The sequence below is a fragment of the Rana temporaria genome, chromosome 5 (genome assembly GCF_905171775.1).
Source record: "Rana temporaria chromosome 5, aRanTem1.1, whole genome shotgun sequence".
NCBI lineage: Eukaryota > Metazoa > Chordata > Amphibia > Anura > Ranidae > Rana > Rana temporaria.
In genome coordinates, this window is record NC_053493.1 from 350,057,634 (window position 1) to 350,074,446 (window position 16,813).

Genomic DNA, 16,813 nt, shown 5'->3' on the forward strand with positions numbered 1-16,813 from the left:
AGCGGACTTCAGTCCACTCTCTACTAAAAACGGGTCACAGGAGTGCAAAACAAATTGTACTTCTGTGATCCATAGGAGAAGCCCAGCCTAACAAGCTTTAGTTGGACCTCTCCTTTAAGTAAGTTCAACCTTCCTATCAGGGAGATATATATATAATGGGTGTCACATTCAACCTAATAAAGTCTGAGACTGAGTTGGTAATGGTAAGCCCCTGGTTGGATTTTTTTAAAGAGACACAGCAATTGAATACATTAATATCAAACCATCAAAACACAAAAAGATAATAATACAGTTGAGGCGGAAATCAAAAATATTTTCAGTTTTATTTAAGAGTACATCAGGTTTTTATTTGATGGACAATTTACACAAGTAAATACGCTTCAAAAAACATTGCAACTAGGTTGTAACTGAAATGGGCCCAGAGAACGCTTCATTGCACGTTTTACTTTTTGTCATTTCTGATGTAGCAGCCGGTTATGCAGGATGGATTTATCTGTACTTGGAGGTGAGGACTGCAGAGACTAGAGCAAGGAATTTGTCAAAGGCAGCCTGAACCTCAGGAGTGAAATCCTTGGGGAAGTGAGAAGCCAAGACCACCTGGATAGTGTGATTCAGCAGCTGCAAATAGAAATAGAGGATATATTATTTTTGTGTAAATAGACACACTTGTATTATTTAATAAGGATAATAAAGTTCAAACTGCTTTTTAAAATTACATTTAAAAGTATGGGTTTGGGGGTTATTGTAGAATCATACTTACCTCAGTAAAGTCCCCGACACCTCTTCACTGAGAACCGAGTGATTGAACATTGCCGATGGCTCGGTTCCCTCAGCTCCCTGAGCAGAGAGCTGCTGCTTGTCAATCAGCAGCTCTCTTGCTATGCTCCTCTGCGCTCACTGGAGCACTGAGCTGTGGAGGGACAGGGATTGGTCGTCTCAGCCTCCCAGCGGCTCATAGAAAGGCTGAAATGGCCATCAGTCCAGGCACCTGGTAGATCCAGACTCCCAGAGTTGGGATGATGATGTGCCTAGACTGATCTGTGTGATGTCAGCAGAGAGCGGACTGAAAACAGGTAACAGGAGTGCAAAACAAGTTGCACTCCTGGGACCCATAGGAGAAGCCCAGCCAAACGAGCTCAGGCTGGACTTAACCTCTAAAGGTTACAGAGCAAACTGCTTCTTTTAAAAGGTACCCAATGGAAGTTTCTGGTGGAAGGTGCTCTTCTCCAAATCAAGGGATACAATACTACCATAACTTTCCTGCCTATAATGGTTACTCTTTGGCTTCAATACCTTTCAAGTTAGTGACCCAAAACATATATGTGTATCAAGAGTTTTGACTTCACATTTTATTGAAAAAAACTTGAATGTAAGGAATAATCATGACAGACCAGAAGCTAGTATTTTTTGATAGGTCGGCAATAACAGCCTCTATGTTTGTCATGACAACTTTCCTAAAGACTGACACAAACTTTGTAAATTGGTCTCCTAAATGCCCACCTGAGTTTCAATACTATATAATGCTTCAAACACATTTAAGCACAATGCATTATGTTCACCTGAATCAAGTTATCTTATTATTGTATAGAAATATTCAGTGTTACTTACAGCAAAGTTTCCTGGGTCCACTCTTAGGTTGTAGGCATGCAGGTCACTGAGGGTGGACAGGTTGCCAGCAAGGTCATCCAGGTGATTGGCGGCACCTACAAGAGCATTTATAATCTTTCCACCATGTGTGTTGAGGTCAGCAGAGCCAGGGGTCTGGTCAAAGTGGGTGAAATAAGTTTTGGTCTGGGGGAAGCTAAGGAGAAGCCTAAATAGAAAAACAAAAAAGAAACAGATATTAATACATGGAAATTATTAGAAATACATGTATCCACACACACACACACTTCTGACCTGATATTATGCTTCTGTGTTTAATATGGTAGGTTATAGTAATAACTAATTCCCTGTTAAACTGTAAGCATTTAGTAAGCACATTTTCCTTTAGCTTCTGTTTGTATAGACACCAGGAAATCAAAGTTATCAAATTTGTTAACACTAGCAGAAGAACGGTGCTGTCCTTCAAGAAATTGACCTTAGACAAAATGATTTGCTTGTTTCATGCATTGATGGTAACTATTTGCACACAAATGGTACATAATGTGTGATATATAAAATACCAGTAGTAGCAATCACTAAGGACTTACACCATGGGTGCTCAACCTGTGGCACTCCAGATTTTGTGGAACTACAAGTCTCATGAGGCATTGCAAGGCACTGACAGTTACAAACATTACTCCCGGGGGTATGATAGGACTTGTAGTTCCACAACAGCTGGAGGGCCACAGGTTGAGCACCCATGACTTACATCTATCTCTCAATTTTAATTGATGCTTGACTTCCCCTGAAAATGAATTTTTAGTTTTGTAGGGTAGGGACAGGTTATAAATTCTATCAATAGAAATTTAGCTTTTTAAAAAGACTATACACATAGATCATAGAACTAGAATTACGTAACCCATGTAATAAATACAAGTTTGTAAGTTTGACTTGTTACATTAACCTAAGAACTCCTGTGCTGTTACATTAAACATCCAGTTGAAATTGCACACTGCATTTGTCTATATAAAATATAACCAAGAATAAAAGAACCTTACCTGGTCAAAGCCTCAGAGCCCAGAGCACTGCCCTGAGATCCAATCTTTCCCACTATGGAAAGCACAGCAGACTTCTCACTTGCAGATAGACTCATTGTGATGATCGGGAGTTGGTGTAGTCACGTTAGATCAGCTTGACAACTCAAGAAAGGTCCACGTTAAACTGAAAATCATGTCAGTTTTTAAAGCATTAGGATACCATTCACAATGGTCAAGATGCATTTCTATTGGCTGAAAACTGCATACCACCCATTAGAACTGACTTATCTTCTGAACCATACATGCTGTATGTGCTGATACAGGGTAAGCATCTTATCACTATATACTGATTACAAAGCATATACCCTATTTTTGTGTTTGCTGAGCTGTTGCTGAACATTGCAGTTTAACATATTAAATTACATGGCATTACACATGTATTTTAAATGTACTCGATTAGATAGAATTTGAGTTGAAAACGATATTTGTGATTGTTTTGATGAATATGTTATCTATTTTCTATGCTTTTTGGTTATCAAGAATACCAATCAAGTGTAGTTTTAATAGAAAAGTCAAATTATTTCTAAACAATCATACTTGCACCTTATATATTATTATTTTGAACGTAACAAGATTTATATTCTTTTGAATCTTTTGAATGGCACGAAAGCGGTGACGTCATCGACTACATTCAATCCCGTCGCCGCCATCATGCTACACCCTACCTATGCCTTGGAAGCTACCGCACATGCGTCAAAGTAATTTCGAGCATGCACAGGTTTCCACGGCAACAGGTAAGTATACAAACGCTCGGGTTTCTCAGCAGGAAAACACTGCCAAGAATCACGATGAGAAAATAGAGAGCAGGTTCTCTATTTTTCTCATCTAGATTCTGGGCAGTTTTCTTGACGAGAAACCTCAAAGCCTCGTACACACGCACGGTTTACTCGGCAAGAAAGATCTGCCAGCAGCTTTCTTGCTGAGAAAATTGTGCGTGTGTACGAGGCTTCAGAATGAGCGAACTGTTATAACCCAATACATTAGACTGCAAACAAAAATGTACAAACGTAGCAGGAACAGTAGTAAATAAGACCCAGACAGACTACACTGGCAGAGACAGCAGCAATCTGAAATTTTTCATTATAAATGGGAAAATTTTACTGACAATCAATAGCCACCTGGTGTATAGATGGGTGTGTAATTCCACTGGCATCCTTTAGCTGAACCAACAGCCTATGCTGGCAATGCAGAAACTAGAACCTGAAGATATTTTCCATATACAGTATGTACAGTACAGTTCAAAAAGTAGGAATGCTTTCAAAAATCGATATTTTAATTGTTTGTTTTTAACAATTTACAAAATACAAAGTGAGCGAACAGAAGAAAAATCAAATTCAAATCAATATTTGGTGTTGACTATCCTTTGGCTTCAAACCATCTTCAATTCGTATACTGTATTTGCACACTTTGTACACTTGCACAAGAATTGATGCGGGTTTGAAGGCAAAGGGTGGTCACTCCAAATATTGATATGATTTGGGATTTTTCTTATGTTTATTTACTTTCCATTTTGTTAATTGATAAAACTAAACTATTAACACTTCTATTTCTGAAAGCATTATTCATTAGACATGTGCACACTGAAATATTTTGTTTTCGTCCGAAAAATACTGTATTTGCCGGCGTATAAGACGACCCCCTAATTTTACAGCTAAAATGTTGGTTTTGGGATATACTCGCCATATAAGATGACCCCCTTCCTACTAGTCATGCCTCGCCTCACTGTGCCATTACATGCCTCACTGTGCCATTACATGCCAGACTGTGCCACCATTACATGCCAGACTGTGCCACCATTACATGCCAGACTGTGCCACCATTACATCCCAGACTGTGCCACTACATGCCTCACTGTGCCATTACATGCCAGACTGTGCCACCATTACATCCCAGACTGTGCCACTACATGCCTCACTGTGCCATTACATGCCAGACTGTGCCACCATTACATGCCAGACTGTGCCACTACATGCCTCACTGTGCCATTACATGCCAGACTCACTGTGCCCTATTACATGCCTCACTGTGCCACTACATGCCTCAATGTGCCATTACATGCCAGACTCACTGTGCCCCATTACATGCCTCACTGTGCCACTACATGCCTCACTGTGCCATTACATGCCAGACTCACTGTGCCCCATTACATGCCTCACTGTGCCACTACATGCCAGACTCACTGTGCCCCATTACATGCCTCACTGTGTCACTGCATGTCTTGACGATCCCTTACCTTATCCTAAGACATGCAGTATCTGTCAGACCGCGGTCATCCATTTTTTCAAAAGCCGCGCCTCCTTCTTCTGCTGTTCCGTGATAGGCGGAACACCCAGCTTCCCAGGAGACACTGTGTTCAGTGTTCGCCTATCACGGAGGCCCTCTCGTCCTCGGTCTCAGACGAGAGGGCCTCCATGATAGGCAGAACACTGAACACAGTGTCTCCTGGGAAGCTGAGTGTTCCGCCTATCACGGAACAGCAGAAGAAGGAGGCGTGGCTTTTGAAAAATGGACGGCCGCGGTCTGCATGTTAGGTTATCGGCGTATAAGACGACCCCCGACTTTTAAGAAGAATGTCAGGGGTTAAAAAGCCGTCTTATACGCCGGAAAATACGGTAAAATTATTTCGTTACTTCCGAAATTCGTTTTTATTCATTTTGTTTTGTTGAAAAATGCATTCGTCCGAAAATCTGAATGAATTAAGGTTGAATCTGTCATTGAAGGCTTATGATGTCTGTCGAATGTTCTAAGAAGATTCGACAGAGCATCTAAACTGTACGATGTTGTAGTGTTATTAATTTATTATTACTAGTCAACCATCATTAGAATTCTTCTATAGCCTATGGGTAGAGCATTTGACCATAAATGTCCACTCGTGGCGAGCGTATGTTTTTAGCTGCTTTGTCGAATCTTCATGTCTCTATAATGTCAAATCTTTTCTCTTAAGCACATTCAACCGCAGGTTCGATAAACACAGATCACTATTGTCACCGGCATGTCGAATCTTCTATATATATTGAACTGTTGTCACGTACCTTACCAGAGGCCGAAGTGCTGGGAGGACTTCCCTTGCGACTACGTGTAGAGCGCCCCCTGAAGGTGACACAGGGAGTGCTATGCCCAAAGAGGCAGGAGTTGCCAGCTGGGACTTGCTGAGTTGATGCTGAAGATCAGCTGGAGACCAGGATAGGCAGTCAGGCAGGGGTACCCCGGAAGTACCAGATGAGACTATGTAGCAGGGAAAAACCAGGGGCGGAATCAGGAGCCAAGCCGGAAGTCATACACTGGTAGCAAGCGGAGATGAAGTTACTGGAACAGGTCAGAGGACAAGCCGGGGTCATACACTGGATCAGGCAGGCAGGAACAAGACACGAGAACAAGCCGGGAATCAAGTCGGGGGTCATACACAGAGAAGACTGGTCAGGCAGGCCGGGTTGACAATGGTAATTCAAGGTAACAGAAACTCAGGAAAACACACGCGCGTGCGCAATGAAGATAGATCTCTCACTGTTGTTGCCCGTGTGCGTGCTTGTGTGCGTGCCCGTGCACGCCCGCACGCGCCTCGTGCTTGTTGGTCCGTGACTCTGCTGATGGGATAGATCTGCCAGTCCTTCTGCGGATAGTTCCCTGACAACTGTTGTTGAAACAAAACAAAAATAAAGCATTTTTTATGTCGGACCTTTTACATTTTCGAATTCTGCACGTTCCTTATCGTTTGTTAAAATAACCACGAAAATCCCTGAAATTCGGACGAAAATGCATTCGGACGAAAACGAATGCACATGTCTATTATTCATTGACAGCATTTTCCACACCTGCCCAAAACGTTTGCACAGTGCTATATGTTTGGGATACAAACCCAAAACTTGTTTTTTTAATTAACAGTAGGGAAACTGAACAGGTCAATTTGAAACCTTAGATCCAACGAGGTAGAGTATAGTAAGGCTGACCGTACACTGTATATTCTGATTGAACTACCTCTTATAGATCTACCATTAACTATGTAGTGCAAGGGTTTTCCTGATCTAATACCATTTGATTGGATTGTTTAGGTTTGGCCTTATATCATTATATCGTTTTGGTAATTGTGTTTGAATTGGGTAGAAGTGCATATTGCTCTAAATATTTTATACTGCCTACTTTACCATTAAAGTGTACATATAGCCATTTTTCATTTTGAATTGAATAGGGAAGGGTTAAAACCTCTTTTTTATGTCTGCATTTACCATTATTTTATGTCCTGTTAATAATGTGTATCATTATTTAAACCTCTCTAGTGTATCCAAAAACTAAAAGAAAGAAGTCTGGGCTATATGTACACTGTAATTAATTAAAATGTGTAGATACTGTAAAGTTGTATGCTTATGGTGCTGTTAAGTTTTACTAAATTGTGTCAAATAAATATCAGTCCTGAAAACCCATGTTCACTCTAAATATTTCATTAAACAGATGATATATTGAGAGATTTATTTATTTTTTTATTAGCCCAAAACCTGGTTTTATTTTTTTATTTTTTTTGGAAAATAATGTTTTAGGGCTAGATTCAGAAACATCTGCCTATCTTTAGGCAGGCGTAGCGTATCTCAGATACACTACGTCGCCGTAACTTAGAGCGGCAGGTCCTGTATTCACAAAGAACATGCGCTCTAAGTTACGGCGGGGTAGTGTAAATGGGCCGGCGTAAGCCCGCCTAATTCAAATTCTCCAGGCAGTGGGCGTGATGTATTAAAATGAGCCTTGACCCCACGTAATTGACGTTCCTAACGAACGGCGCATGCGCCATCCGTGAACATATTCCAGTGCGCATGCTCGAAATCACTTTGCAAATAGTCAATGCTTTCGACGTGAACGTAACTTACGCACAGCCCTATTTGCGTACAATTTACGCAAACAACAGAAAATTTGATGCTGTCCCGACGTCCATACTTAACATTGGCTACGCCTCAAATTGCAGGGGTAACTTAATGCCGGAAAAAGCCTTACGTAAACGATGTAAAAAAATCCGCCGGGCGCACGTACGTTTCTGAATCGGCGTATCTAGCTCATTTGCATATTCTACGCGGAAATCAATGGATGCGCCACCTAGCAGCCAGCGTAAATATGCACCCCAAGATATGACGGTCATATCTAAGCAACATTTAAGCGTATCTCAATTTGAGCATACGCTTAAAGATACGACGGCGCGGATTCAGACTTACGACGGCGTATCTACTGATATGCCCGTCATAAGTCTTTCTGAATCTAGCCCGAAGTATTCAATAAAACTTTCAAGCACCACTCACCACAATATGATGAGCCGTCCTAAAAAAACAAAACAAAACATAAAAAGAAGTGCATAACATTGGTCATATACATGAACATTGCCTGTAAAGCTTGCCAACCTGACCCACACCACCTTCTCAGAAGAGACACAAACCCCCCCTCCCATAGTTAACCAAAAGCACGGATCCATGTGAAAAAACTACCCACACGCTCCAGAGAATATAATTTGTGTGTCCCCCCTATACAATTTTGCTGAAATACCACCAACCGGCCTTGTCAGAGGTGATGAGGTGCATATCAGAAAGTCTCATAGAACAGAAAGGATAACAATAACAAAAGGTTAAAACTAGTCTGTTACAGTGAGGCCTCGTACACACGACCGAATATGTCTGCTGAAACTGGTCCGCAGAAACATGTCCGCCGGAAGCCTGTCCGTCGGACTTGTCCGATGGTCTGTACGACTCATCGGACATGTCCGCTGGGCCAAAATCCCCCGCATGCGTCGAAGTGAGTCGACGCATGCGTGGAAGCATTGACCTTCCAGGGTCGCGCACGTCGCAGCGTCATCGGCGCGGCCACGTCACCGCGTATCCTGTCCACGGGGAATTTGGTCTGATGGTGTGTACAGCCATCAGACCAAATGATCCCAGCGGACATGTCCGATGAAAACGGTCCACGGACCGTTTTCATCGGACAGGTCCGGTCGTCTGTACGAGGCCTGAGAGGTGAGGCCATCCATCCACACCAGACCTTATACAATTTGAGAAGCGCCGCCCTGTTCAGATATTTGGCTTTATAAAAGGGTAGTGCCTTATTCACTGAAACCTTTCAGGACTCTACCGAGGGAGGAGTAGAACTCTTCCAAGACAAATCATCCACCAGCCTGAGCAGGCAGTGCCCTAAAGAAAGGACTTAAATAAATAGTTGTAACCTCATGTACACACATCAAAATGTCCTTCTAGAATTTGTGTTAACAAGGACAATCCCAGAAGATATGCATATAGTCAGCCCCCCTTGAAGAACAACACCAGCAAGAAGAGGTGACTGAACCAAAAATTATAGCTATCTTTGCTGGGGTCATGTATATATTATGCAGAAATGTGTAGTAGATCAGTTGGTCACAGGCCGAGATTAGTCTGGTAAAAGGTGCATCCCAGACATCCTCCCTATCTTCTGTGTCCAAACCAGGGACCACTGACTCCCACTTAGCTCTGCACACACTCATGATCCGAACAGTCTCAAGAAATAAAGGAACTTATAGATAGTAGATAGGGGCTTTTGGAGATCATCCTCCCTTAGCATGGATTCAAGTGCAGACGAAACCCTGACAAATTGTGTTTGGTAGGCGTGTCTTAGGCCCCGTACACACCATAGAATCCATCCGCAGATAAATCCCAGCAAATGGGTTTCAGCGGATAGATCCTATGGTGTGTACACGCCAACGGATCTTTATCCGCGGATATATCTCCCCTGGGATGGATTCCAGCAGATCGGATATTTGCTGACATGCAGAACATATCCATCTGCTGGAGTCCATCCCAACAGATGGATCCGCTGGTCTGTACAGACTCACCGGATCCATCCGTCCGAAGGGATCCCCCGCATGCGTCATAATGATTCAACGCATGCGTGAAATTCCTTATATGACAGCGTCGCGCACGTCGCCGCGTCATAATCGCGGCGACGGCGCGACACGTCATCGCCAGAGGATTCCGGCGCGGATTTCTATGCGATGGTGAGTACACTCCATCGCAGAGAAATCTGCTGAAATCCTCGAGAGGATTTATCCGCGGAAACGGTCCGCTGGACCGTATCCGCGGATAAATCCTCCCGTGTGTATGGGGCCTTAGCTGTATATAGCTAAAAAGAAAAATGGGTATTTGGCAACTGATGTAGAGACTTCAGGTCATCAAAAGACGTCAGCTGCCCATTTGTGGTGACATCACCAATCTTTTTAATCCCAAATTTCGTCCAGACCACTGGATCTTCAAAGGCAAAAAATTGTGGCAGATTGGGATTTCTCCACAAAGGGGCATGAGGCGAGAGTAGGTACAGTAGGGACTCCCAAATTCCTCACCATGGGCAACCAAGCACATAACACTGACCTTATAGAAGTGGTTAAGACATAGGGTGATCTGGGCCCCCTAAATACCAAATGGGCCAACGCTTCATAGGAACCCACAAGTGCCACCAGTGAGAAACCTATTGACTATAACCAACTGTCCCGCCAAGAAGTATTTTTAAAAATTGGGCACAGCTAAGCCCACCTCTTTCCAAGGCTGTTGTAACACCCCAAGCTTAAGTCTAGCCACCCTCCCCTGCCATTTAAAATAGAAAATAGATTTTGGAATCCAAACAGGCGAATTTCACAATGTATACAGCAAGAGGGGTAGACGCTTCATTTCAAAATAGAAGTAAGGGATTTTTTTCAGTTGCATACTTACCTAGGTGAATGCATCTGTCCCCTGGTGTCTCTATACTGAGAACTGAGCAATGGTACACCGCCAATGGCTCGGTTCTCACAGCCCCTGAGCAGAGAGCTGCTGACTGTCAAACCAGCAGCTCTCCGCTCTGCTCTCTTCTAGAGCGCTGAGCTGTGGAGGGGCGAGGAGCGGTCTTCTCAGGCTCTCAGTGGCTTGCTGAGAGGCTGAGACAGGTGTCAGTCCAGGCACCTGGCGGATCCATACTCCCATTGTCGAGATGACACAGTGCCTGGACTGATTTCTGTGACACGGGTCGCAGGAGTGCAAAACAAATTGCACTCCTTTGATCCATAAGAGTAGCACAGCCAAAAAAGCTTTGGCTGGACCTCTCCTTTAGTAAGTTCACCCTTCCTATCAGGGAGAGAGATATAATGGGTAGACATGTGCATTCGTTTTCGTCCGAATGCATTTTCGTCCAAATTTCGTGGATTTCTGCGTTCGCTTTAACAAACGATAAGGAACGCGCAGAATTCGAAATCCGAAAGATTCCACATAAAAAATGCTTTATTTTCGTTTCGACAACAGTTCAATATACATAGAAGATTAGACATGACGGTGACAATAGCGATTTGAGTGTATTGAATCTGCGGTCGAATGTGGCTAATCTAACTCTATTAGTCCAAGATTATTCGACATAGAGAGAAAAGATTTAACATTATAGAGACAAGAAGATTCGACGAAGCAGCTAAAAACATACGATCGCCACGAGTGGACATTTATGGTCAAATTCTCCATCCATAGGCTATAGAAGAATTCTAATGTTGGTTGACTAATAATAATATTTAATAAATATAATTATTACTAGTCATACAACATTAGAATTCTACTATAGCTTGTGGGCGGAGCATTCGACCGGAAATATATACGATTCCGGCGTCGTACATTTTAGCTGCGTCGTCTAATCTTCTTAGAACATTCGACAGTCACCATAAGCCTTTAATTGACAGATTTGACCTTAATTTGGATTTTCGGACGAATGCATTTTTTACCCACTTAAGCCACGGACCATTATGCAGCTAAAGGACCTGGCCCCTTTTTGCGATTCGGCACTGCGTCGCTTTAACTGACAATTGCACGGTGACAAAATTGGCATCCTTTTTTTCCCACAATTAGAGCTTTCTTTTGGTGGTATTTGATAACTTCTGTGGTTAAATTTTTTTGTGCTATAAACAAATATAGCGCGACAATTTTGAAGAAAAAAACTATATTTTTTACTTTTTGCTATAATAAATATCCCCCAAAAATATATATATAAAAAAAAAAAAATTCCCTCAGTTTAGGCCGATACGTATTCTTCTACATTTTTTTGGTAAAAAAAATTGATTGGTTTGCGCAAAATATATAGCATCTACCAAATAGGGGATAGTTTTATTGCATTTTTATTAATAATTTTTTTTCTAGTAATGGTGGCAAACATCGATTTATATCGTGACTGCGACATTATGGCGGACACATCGGACACTTTTGATACTATTTTTATAGCATTGTCATTTTTACAGCGAACAGTGCTATAAAAATGCACTGGTTACTGTAAAAATGACAATAGCAGTGAAGGGGTTAACCAGGAAGGGGCGCTGTAGAGTTAAATGTGCCCTAAGGGAGTGATTCTTACTGTGGGGGGCGTGGCTGTGCGTGTGACATCACTGATTGTCGTTCCCTATGACAGGGAAAAGACGATCAGTGACAGCCATAATAGGAAGCACAGGGAGAGGTTTGTTTACACTTACCTCTCCCGGTTCTTCCTCTCTGTGACCCGATCACGGGACACCAGCGGCGATCGGGTCCGCCTATCCCGCGGGGACAGTCACAGAGCTGAGGACCGGGTCGCGAGCACGCTGCTGTTGGTGTGCTGCGCGACCCATGGCTAAGCTCTTAAAGGGGACGTACATATATGCCCTTGTGCCCAGCCGTGCCATTCTGCAAACGTATATCTGCGTGCGGCGGTCAACCTAATAAAGTCTGAGACTGAGTTGGTAATGGTAAGCCCCTGGTTTGATTTTTTTAAAGAGACACAGTAATTGAATATATTACTAGAAAACCATCAAAAAAACAAAAAGATAATAATACAGTTGAGGCGGAAATGAAAAATATTTTCAGTTTTATTTCAGACTACATCAGATTTATATTTGATGGACAATTTACACAAGTAAAAACTCTTCAAAAAACATTGCAACTAGGTTGTAACTGAAATGGGCCCAGAGAACGCTTCATTGCATGTTGTTTCACTTGCTGTAATTTCTGATGTAGACTGTTATGTAGGGTGGATTTATCTGTACTTGGAGGTGAGGACTGCAGAGACTAGAGCAAGGAATTTGTCAAAGGCAGCCTGAACCTCAGGAGTGAAATCCTTGGGGAAGTGAGAAGCCAAGACCACCTGGATAGTGTGATTCAGCAGCTGCAAAGAGAAATAGAGAACATATTATTTTTGTGTAAATAGACAGACTTGTATTATTTAATAAGGATAGTAATGTTCAAACTGCTTTTTGAAATTACATTTTTTTATTTAATGTACTCTTAAAAGAGAAGTAAGGGTTTGGGGGTTGTTGTAGAATCATACTTACCTAGGTGGATGTAGCATCGGTCCAATGCTGCATCTGTCCTCTGCTCCTCTTCACTGAGAACTGAACAATCAAACATTGCAGATGGCTCGGTTCTCTCAGCTCTCCAAGCAGAGAGCTGCTGACTGTCAATCAGCATCTCTCCACTTTGCCCCTCCTTGCTTACTGGAGCCTGGCGGGGTGGGGAGTGGCCGTTTTAGCCTCTCAGTGGCTCGCTGAGAGGCTAAGACAGTCATCAGTCCAGGAACCTGGTAGATCCAAACTCCCAGAGTTGGGATGATGATGTGCCTAGACTGTTCTGTGTGATGTCAGCAGAGAGCGGACTGAAAATGGGTCACAGGAGTGCAAAGCTAATTGCACTCCTTTGTCCCATAGGCGAAGCCCAGCCAAACAAGCTCAGGCTGGACTTCTCCTTTAAAGGTTACAGAGAAAACTGCTTCTTTTAAAAGGTACCCAATCAAAGTATCTGGTGGAAGGTGCTCTTCTCCAAATCAAGGGATAAAATACTACCATAACTTTCCTGCCTATAATGGTTACTCTCTGGCTTCAATACCTTCCAAGTTAGTGACCCAAAACATATATGTGTCGAGAGTTTTGACTTCACATTTTTTTTAAAAAAAACTTGAATTCAAGGAATAATCATGACAGACGAAAAGCAAGTATTTTTTGATAGGTCTGCAATAACAGCCTCTATGTTTGTCATGACAACTTTCCTAAAGACTGACACAAAATGTACAGTATATTGGTCACCTAAATACTATATAATGCTGCAAACATATTTAAGAGCAATGCATTTTGTTCACCTGAATCAAGTTATCTTATTATTGTATAGAAATATTCAGTATTACTTACAGCAAAGTTTCCTGGATCCACTCTTAGGTTGTAGGCGTGCAGGTCACTGAGGGTGGACAGGTTGCCAGCAAGGTCATCCAGGTGATTGGCGGCACCTACAAGGGCATTTATAATTTTTCCACCATGTGTGTTGAGGTCAGCAGAGCCAGGGGTCTGGTCAAAGTGGGTGAAATAAGTCTTGGTCTGGGGGAAGCTAAGGAGAAGCCTAAACAAACAAAAAAAGAAACATATATTAATACATGGAAATGATTTGAAATAAATCTATCCACACACACCTCTGACCTGACATTATGCTTCTCTGGTTAATATGGTAGGTTATAGTAATAACCAATTCCCTGTTAAACTGTAAGCATTTAGTAAGCACATTTTTCCTTTAGCTACTGTTTGTATAGACACCAGGATGTTAACACTAGCAGAAGAACGGTGCTGTCCTTCAAGAGATTGATCTTGGACAAAATTATTTCCTTGTTTCATGCCTTGATGGTAACTATTTGCACACAAATGGTACATAATGTGTGGTATATAAAATACCAGTAGTAGCAATCACTAAGGACTTACACCATGGGTGCGCAACCTGTGGCACTCCAGATTTTGTGGAACTACAAGTCCCATGAGAAATTGCAAAGCACTGACAGTTACAAACATTACTCCCGGAGGCATGATAGGACTTGTAGTTCCACAACAGCTGGATGGCCACATGTTGAACACCCATGACTTACATCTATCTCTCAATTTTCATTGATGCTTGACCTCCCCTGAAAACCATATTTTGTTGTTTTGTAGGGTAGGGACAGGTTATAAATTCTATCAGTAGTGTCTTAGCTTTTTAAAAAGACTATACACATAGATCATAGAACTAGAATGACGTAACCCAAGTAATGAATAAAAGTTTGTACGTTTAACTTGTTACATTAACCTAAGAACTCCTGTGCTGTTACATTCAACATCCAGTGGAAATTGCACACTGTATTTGTCTATATTAAATATAACCAAGATAAAAGAACCTTACCTGGTCAAAGCCTCAGAGCCCAGAGCACTGCCCTGAGATCCAATCTTTCCGACTATGGAAAGCACAGCAGACTTCTCACTTGCAGATAGACTCATTGTGATGATCGGGAGTTGGTGTAGTCACGTTAGATCAGCTTGGCAACTCAAGAAAGATCCACGTTAAACTGAAAATCTTGCCAGTTTTTAAAGCATTAGGATACCATTCACAATGGTCAAGATGCATTTCTATTGGCTGAAAACTGCATACCACCCATTAGAACTGACTTATCTTCCTAACCATACATGCTGTATGTGCTGATATAGGGTAAGCATCTTATCACTGTATACTGATTACAAAGCATATACACTCCTTTTGTGTTTACTGAGCTATTGCTGATCATTGCAGTTTAACATATTAAATTACACGGCATTCTACATATATTTTAAATGTACTCAATTAGATAGCATTGAAACGATGTTTTGATTACTGTTTTATCTCTTTTCTATCCTTTTGGTTATGAAGAATACCAATCAAGTGTAGTTTTAACAGAAAAAGTCCCAATTATTTCTTAACAATCATACTTGCACCCTATATATTATTATTTTAAAAGTAACAAGATTTCTATTCTTCTAGAAGACTTTTGTCAGGCATTAAAGCACGTCTAGTATGACCTAATATAAGTAGACACAGTGGGGGGGAATTCCTAAAACTGGAGCGCACAAAATCTGGTGTAGCTGTGGTCTAAGGCGATTCAGTTTGCATGTGTTGCGCTATACAAGTTTTTCACTCACTCACTCATGGTCCCCATTCAGCTTCTAACTTCAGCTTTTTCAATTAAGCTATAAAGATAAAACCTGGGAGTTGATTGGTTTCTATGCAGAGCTGCAGTGGTGGCTGGTGCTCAACATTTTTTAGGGGGTGCAAACAAACTGAAAAAAAAAAAATCAATTGCCACCACTGTGCCCATTAAACGCAGCCACTGTGCCCATTAAACGCAGCCAATGTGCCCATCAAATGCTGCCAGTTTTCCCCCAAATGCAGCCAGTTTGCCCCATCAAATCCAGCCAGTTTTCCCCCTCAAATGCAGCCAGTTTGTCCCCTCAAAGACAGCCAGTTTGTCCCCTCAAAGGCAGATAGTTTGTCCCCTCAAAGGCAGCCAGTTTGTACCCCCAATTACAGCCAGTTTGTGCCCCCAAATGCAGCCAGTTTGTCCCCCAATTGCAGCCAGTTTGTCCCCCCAATTGCAGCCAGTTTTTGCCCCCAAATGCAGCTAGTTTGTGCCCCCCAATGCAGCTAGTTGTCTCCCCAATTGCAGTCAGTTTGTTCCCCAAAATGTCAGCCAGTTTGTGCCCCCAAATGCAGCCAGTTTCCCCCCAGCCCAGCACTTGCCTTCCTCGGGTCAGCGCCGTCCTCTCCACGCTCCAACAAATGTCTTCTCCTGCCCTCGTTGTCGCTTCAGCCAATCAGGTGACCGGTAACCAGACCCCGTGCACCTGATTGGCTGAGAGGCGGGTCAGTGTTAGGGAAGCGATTCCCTAACACAGCACTGTTTAACCAGGGAACGCACCGCCTGTGCGCCCTCTGGTTAACCATTTGGAAGCCGATTAGAGCCCACAGGGCCTCTCGCTCTAATCAGGCACTTCCAAAACACACCCACCGCTGTTATTCAGATGGCCGTCGCTCAACAGGGGGCCGGACACCTGAATAGTGGGCGGCAGTGGCGACAATACATAGATTCAATGCACAAATCTATGTATTGTTGATTGATGGGTGCAGGAAAGAGGGGGCGGCGCTCCTGAGCCCACTATGGACGCACCGCCACTGCAGAACTGCACCAGATTTTGCACTCTCTAGTTTTATTAAATCAATCCCAGTATATTTCAAGTTGTTGCAAATGGGCAGTAATCACTCTCTTATAGTCACCAGAACTAGTGTTCCCATTGGACAATTTCCCCACTATTCTCTTTTCTTTGGTGACACTCATATTTTGGT

The 16,813-nt window shown here is 42.5% G+C and overlaps 3 protein-coding genes across 6 annotated transcripts in view; 1 reads left to right on the plus strand and 2 right to left on the minus strand.

Annotated features, from left to right (window-relative positions):
* RALYL (RALY RNA binding protein like) overlaps positions 1–16,813 on the plus strand; it is a 1,196,807-nt gene that overhangs the window by 635,180 nt on the left and 544,814 nt on the right. The window lies entirely within an intron of this gene.
* LOC120941240 (hemoglobin subunit alpha-3-like) lies at positions 305–2,814 on the minus strand. Its single transcript, XM_040354549.1, has 3 exons — positions 2,643–2,814; positions 1,609–1,813; positions 305–618 (listed from the first exon to the last, which is right to left on the minus strand). Exons 1-3 carry the CDS (start codon positions 2,735–2,737, stop codon positions 490–492), a joined length of 429 nt encoding a protein of 142 aa, XP_040210483.1. The 5' UTR covers positions 2,738–2,814; the 3' UTR covers positions 305–489.
* Positions 12,505–15,019, minus strand: LOC120941232 (hemoglobin subunit alpha-3-like). Its single transcript, XM_040354539.1, has 3 exons — positions 14,843–15,019; positions 13,834–14,038; positions 12,505–12,818 (listed from the first exon to the last, which is right to left on the minus strand). Exons 1-3 carry the CDS (start codon positions 14,935–14,937, stop codon positions 12,690–12,692), a joined length of 429 nt encoding a protein of 142 aa, XP_040210473.1. The 5' UTR covers positions 14,938–15,019; the 3' UTR covers positions 12,505–12,689.

Excerpts from the sequence above, each read along its gene's own strand:
- LOC120941240 (XM_040354549.1), bottom strand. The coding sequence starts at position 2,737 with ATGAGTCTATCTGCAAGTGAGAAGTCTGCTGTGCTTTCCATAGTGGGA. Across the intron at positions 1,814-2,642 it reads GGCTCTGAGGCTTTGACCAG|GCTTCTCCTTAGCTTCCCCC; the intron begins GTAAGGTTCTTT and ends TTTTCTATTTAG. Across the intron at positions 619-1,608 it reads TGGACCCAGGAAACTTTGCT|CTGCTGAATCACACTATCCA; the intron begins GTAAGTAACACT and ends TTCTATTTGCAG.
- LOC120941232 (XM_040354539.1), bottom strand. The coding sequence starts at position 14,937 with ATGAGTCTATCTGCAAGTGAGAAGTCTGCTGTGCTTTCCATAGTCGGA. Across the intron at positions 14,039-14,842 it reads GGCTCTGAGGCTTTGACCAG|GCTTCTCCTTAGCTTCCCCC; the intron begins GTAAGGTTCTTT and ends TTGTTTGTTTAG. Across the intron at positions 12,819-13,833 it reads TGGATCCAGGAAACTTTGCT|CTGCTGAATCACACTATCCA; the intron begins GTAAGTAATACT and ends TTCTCTTTGCAG.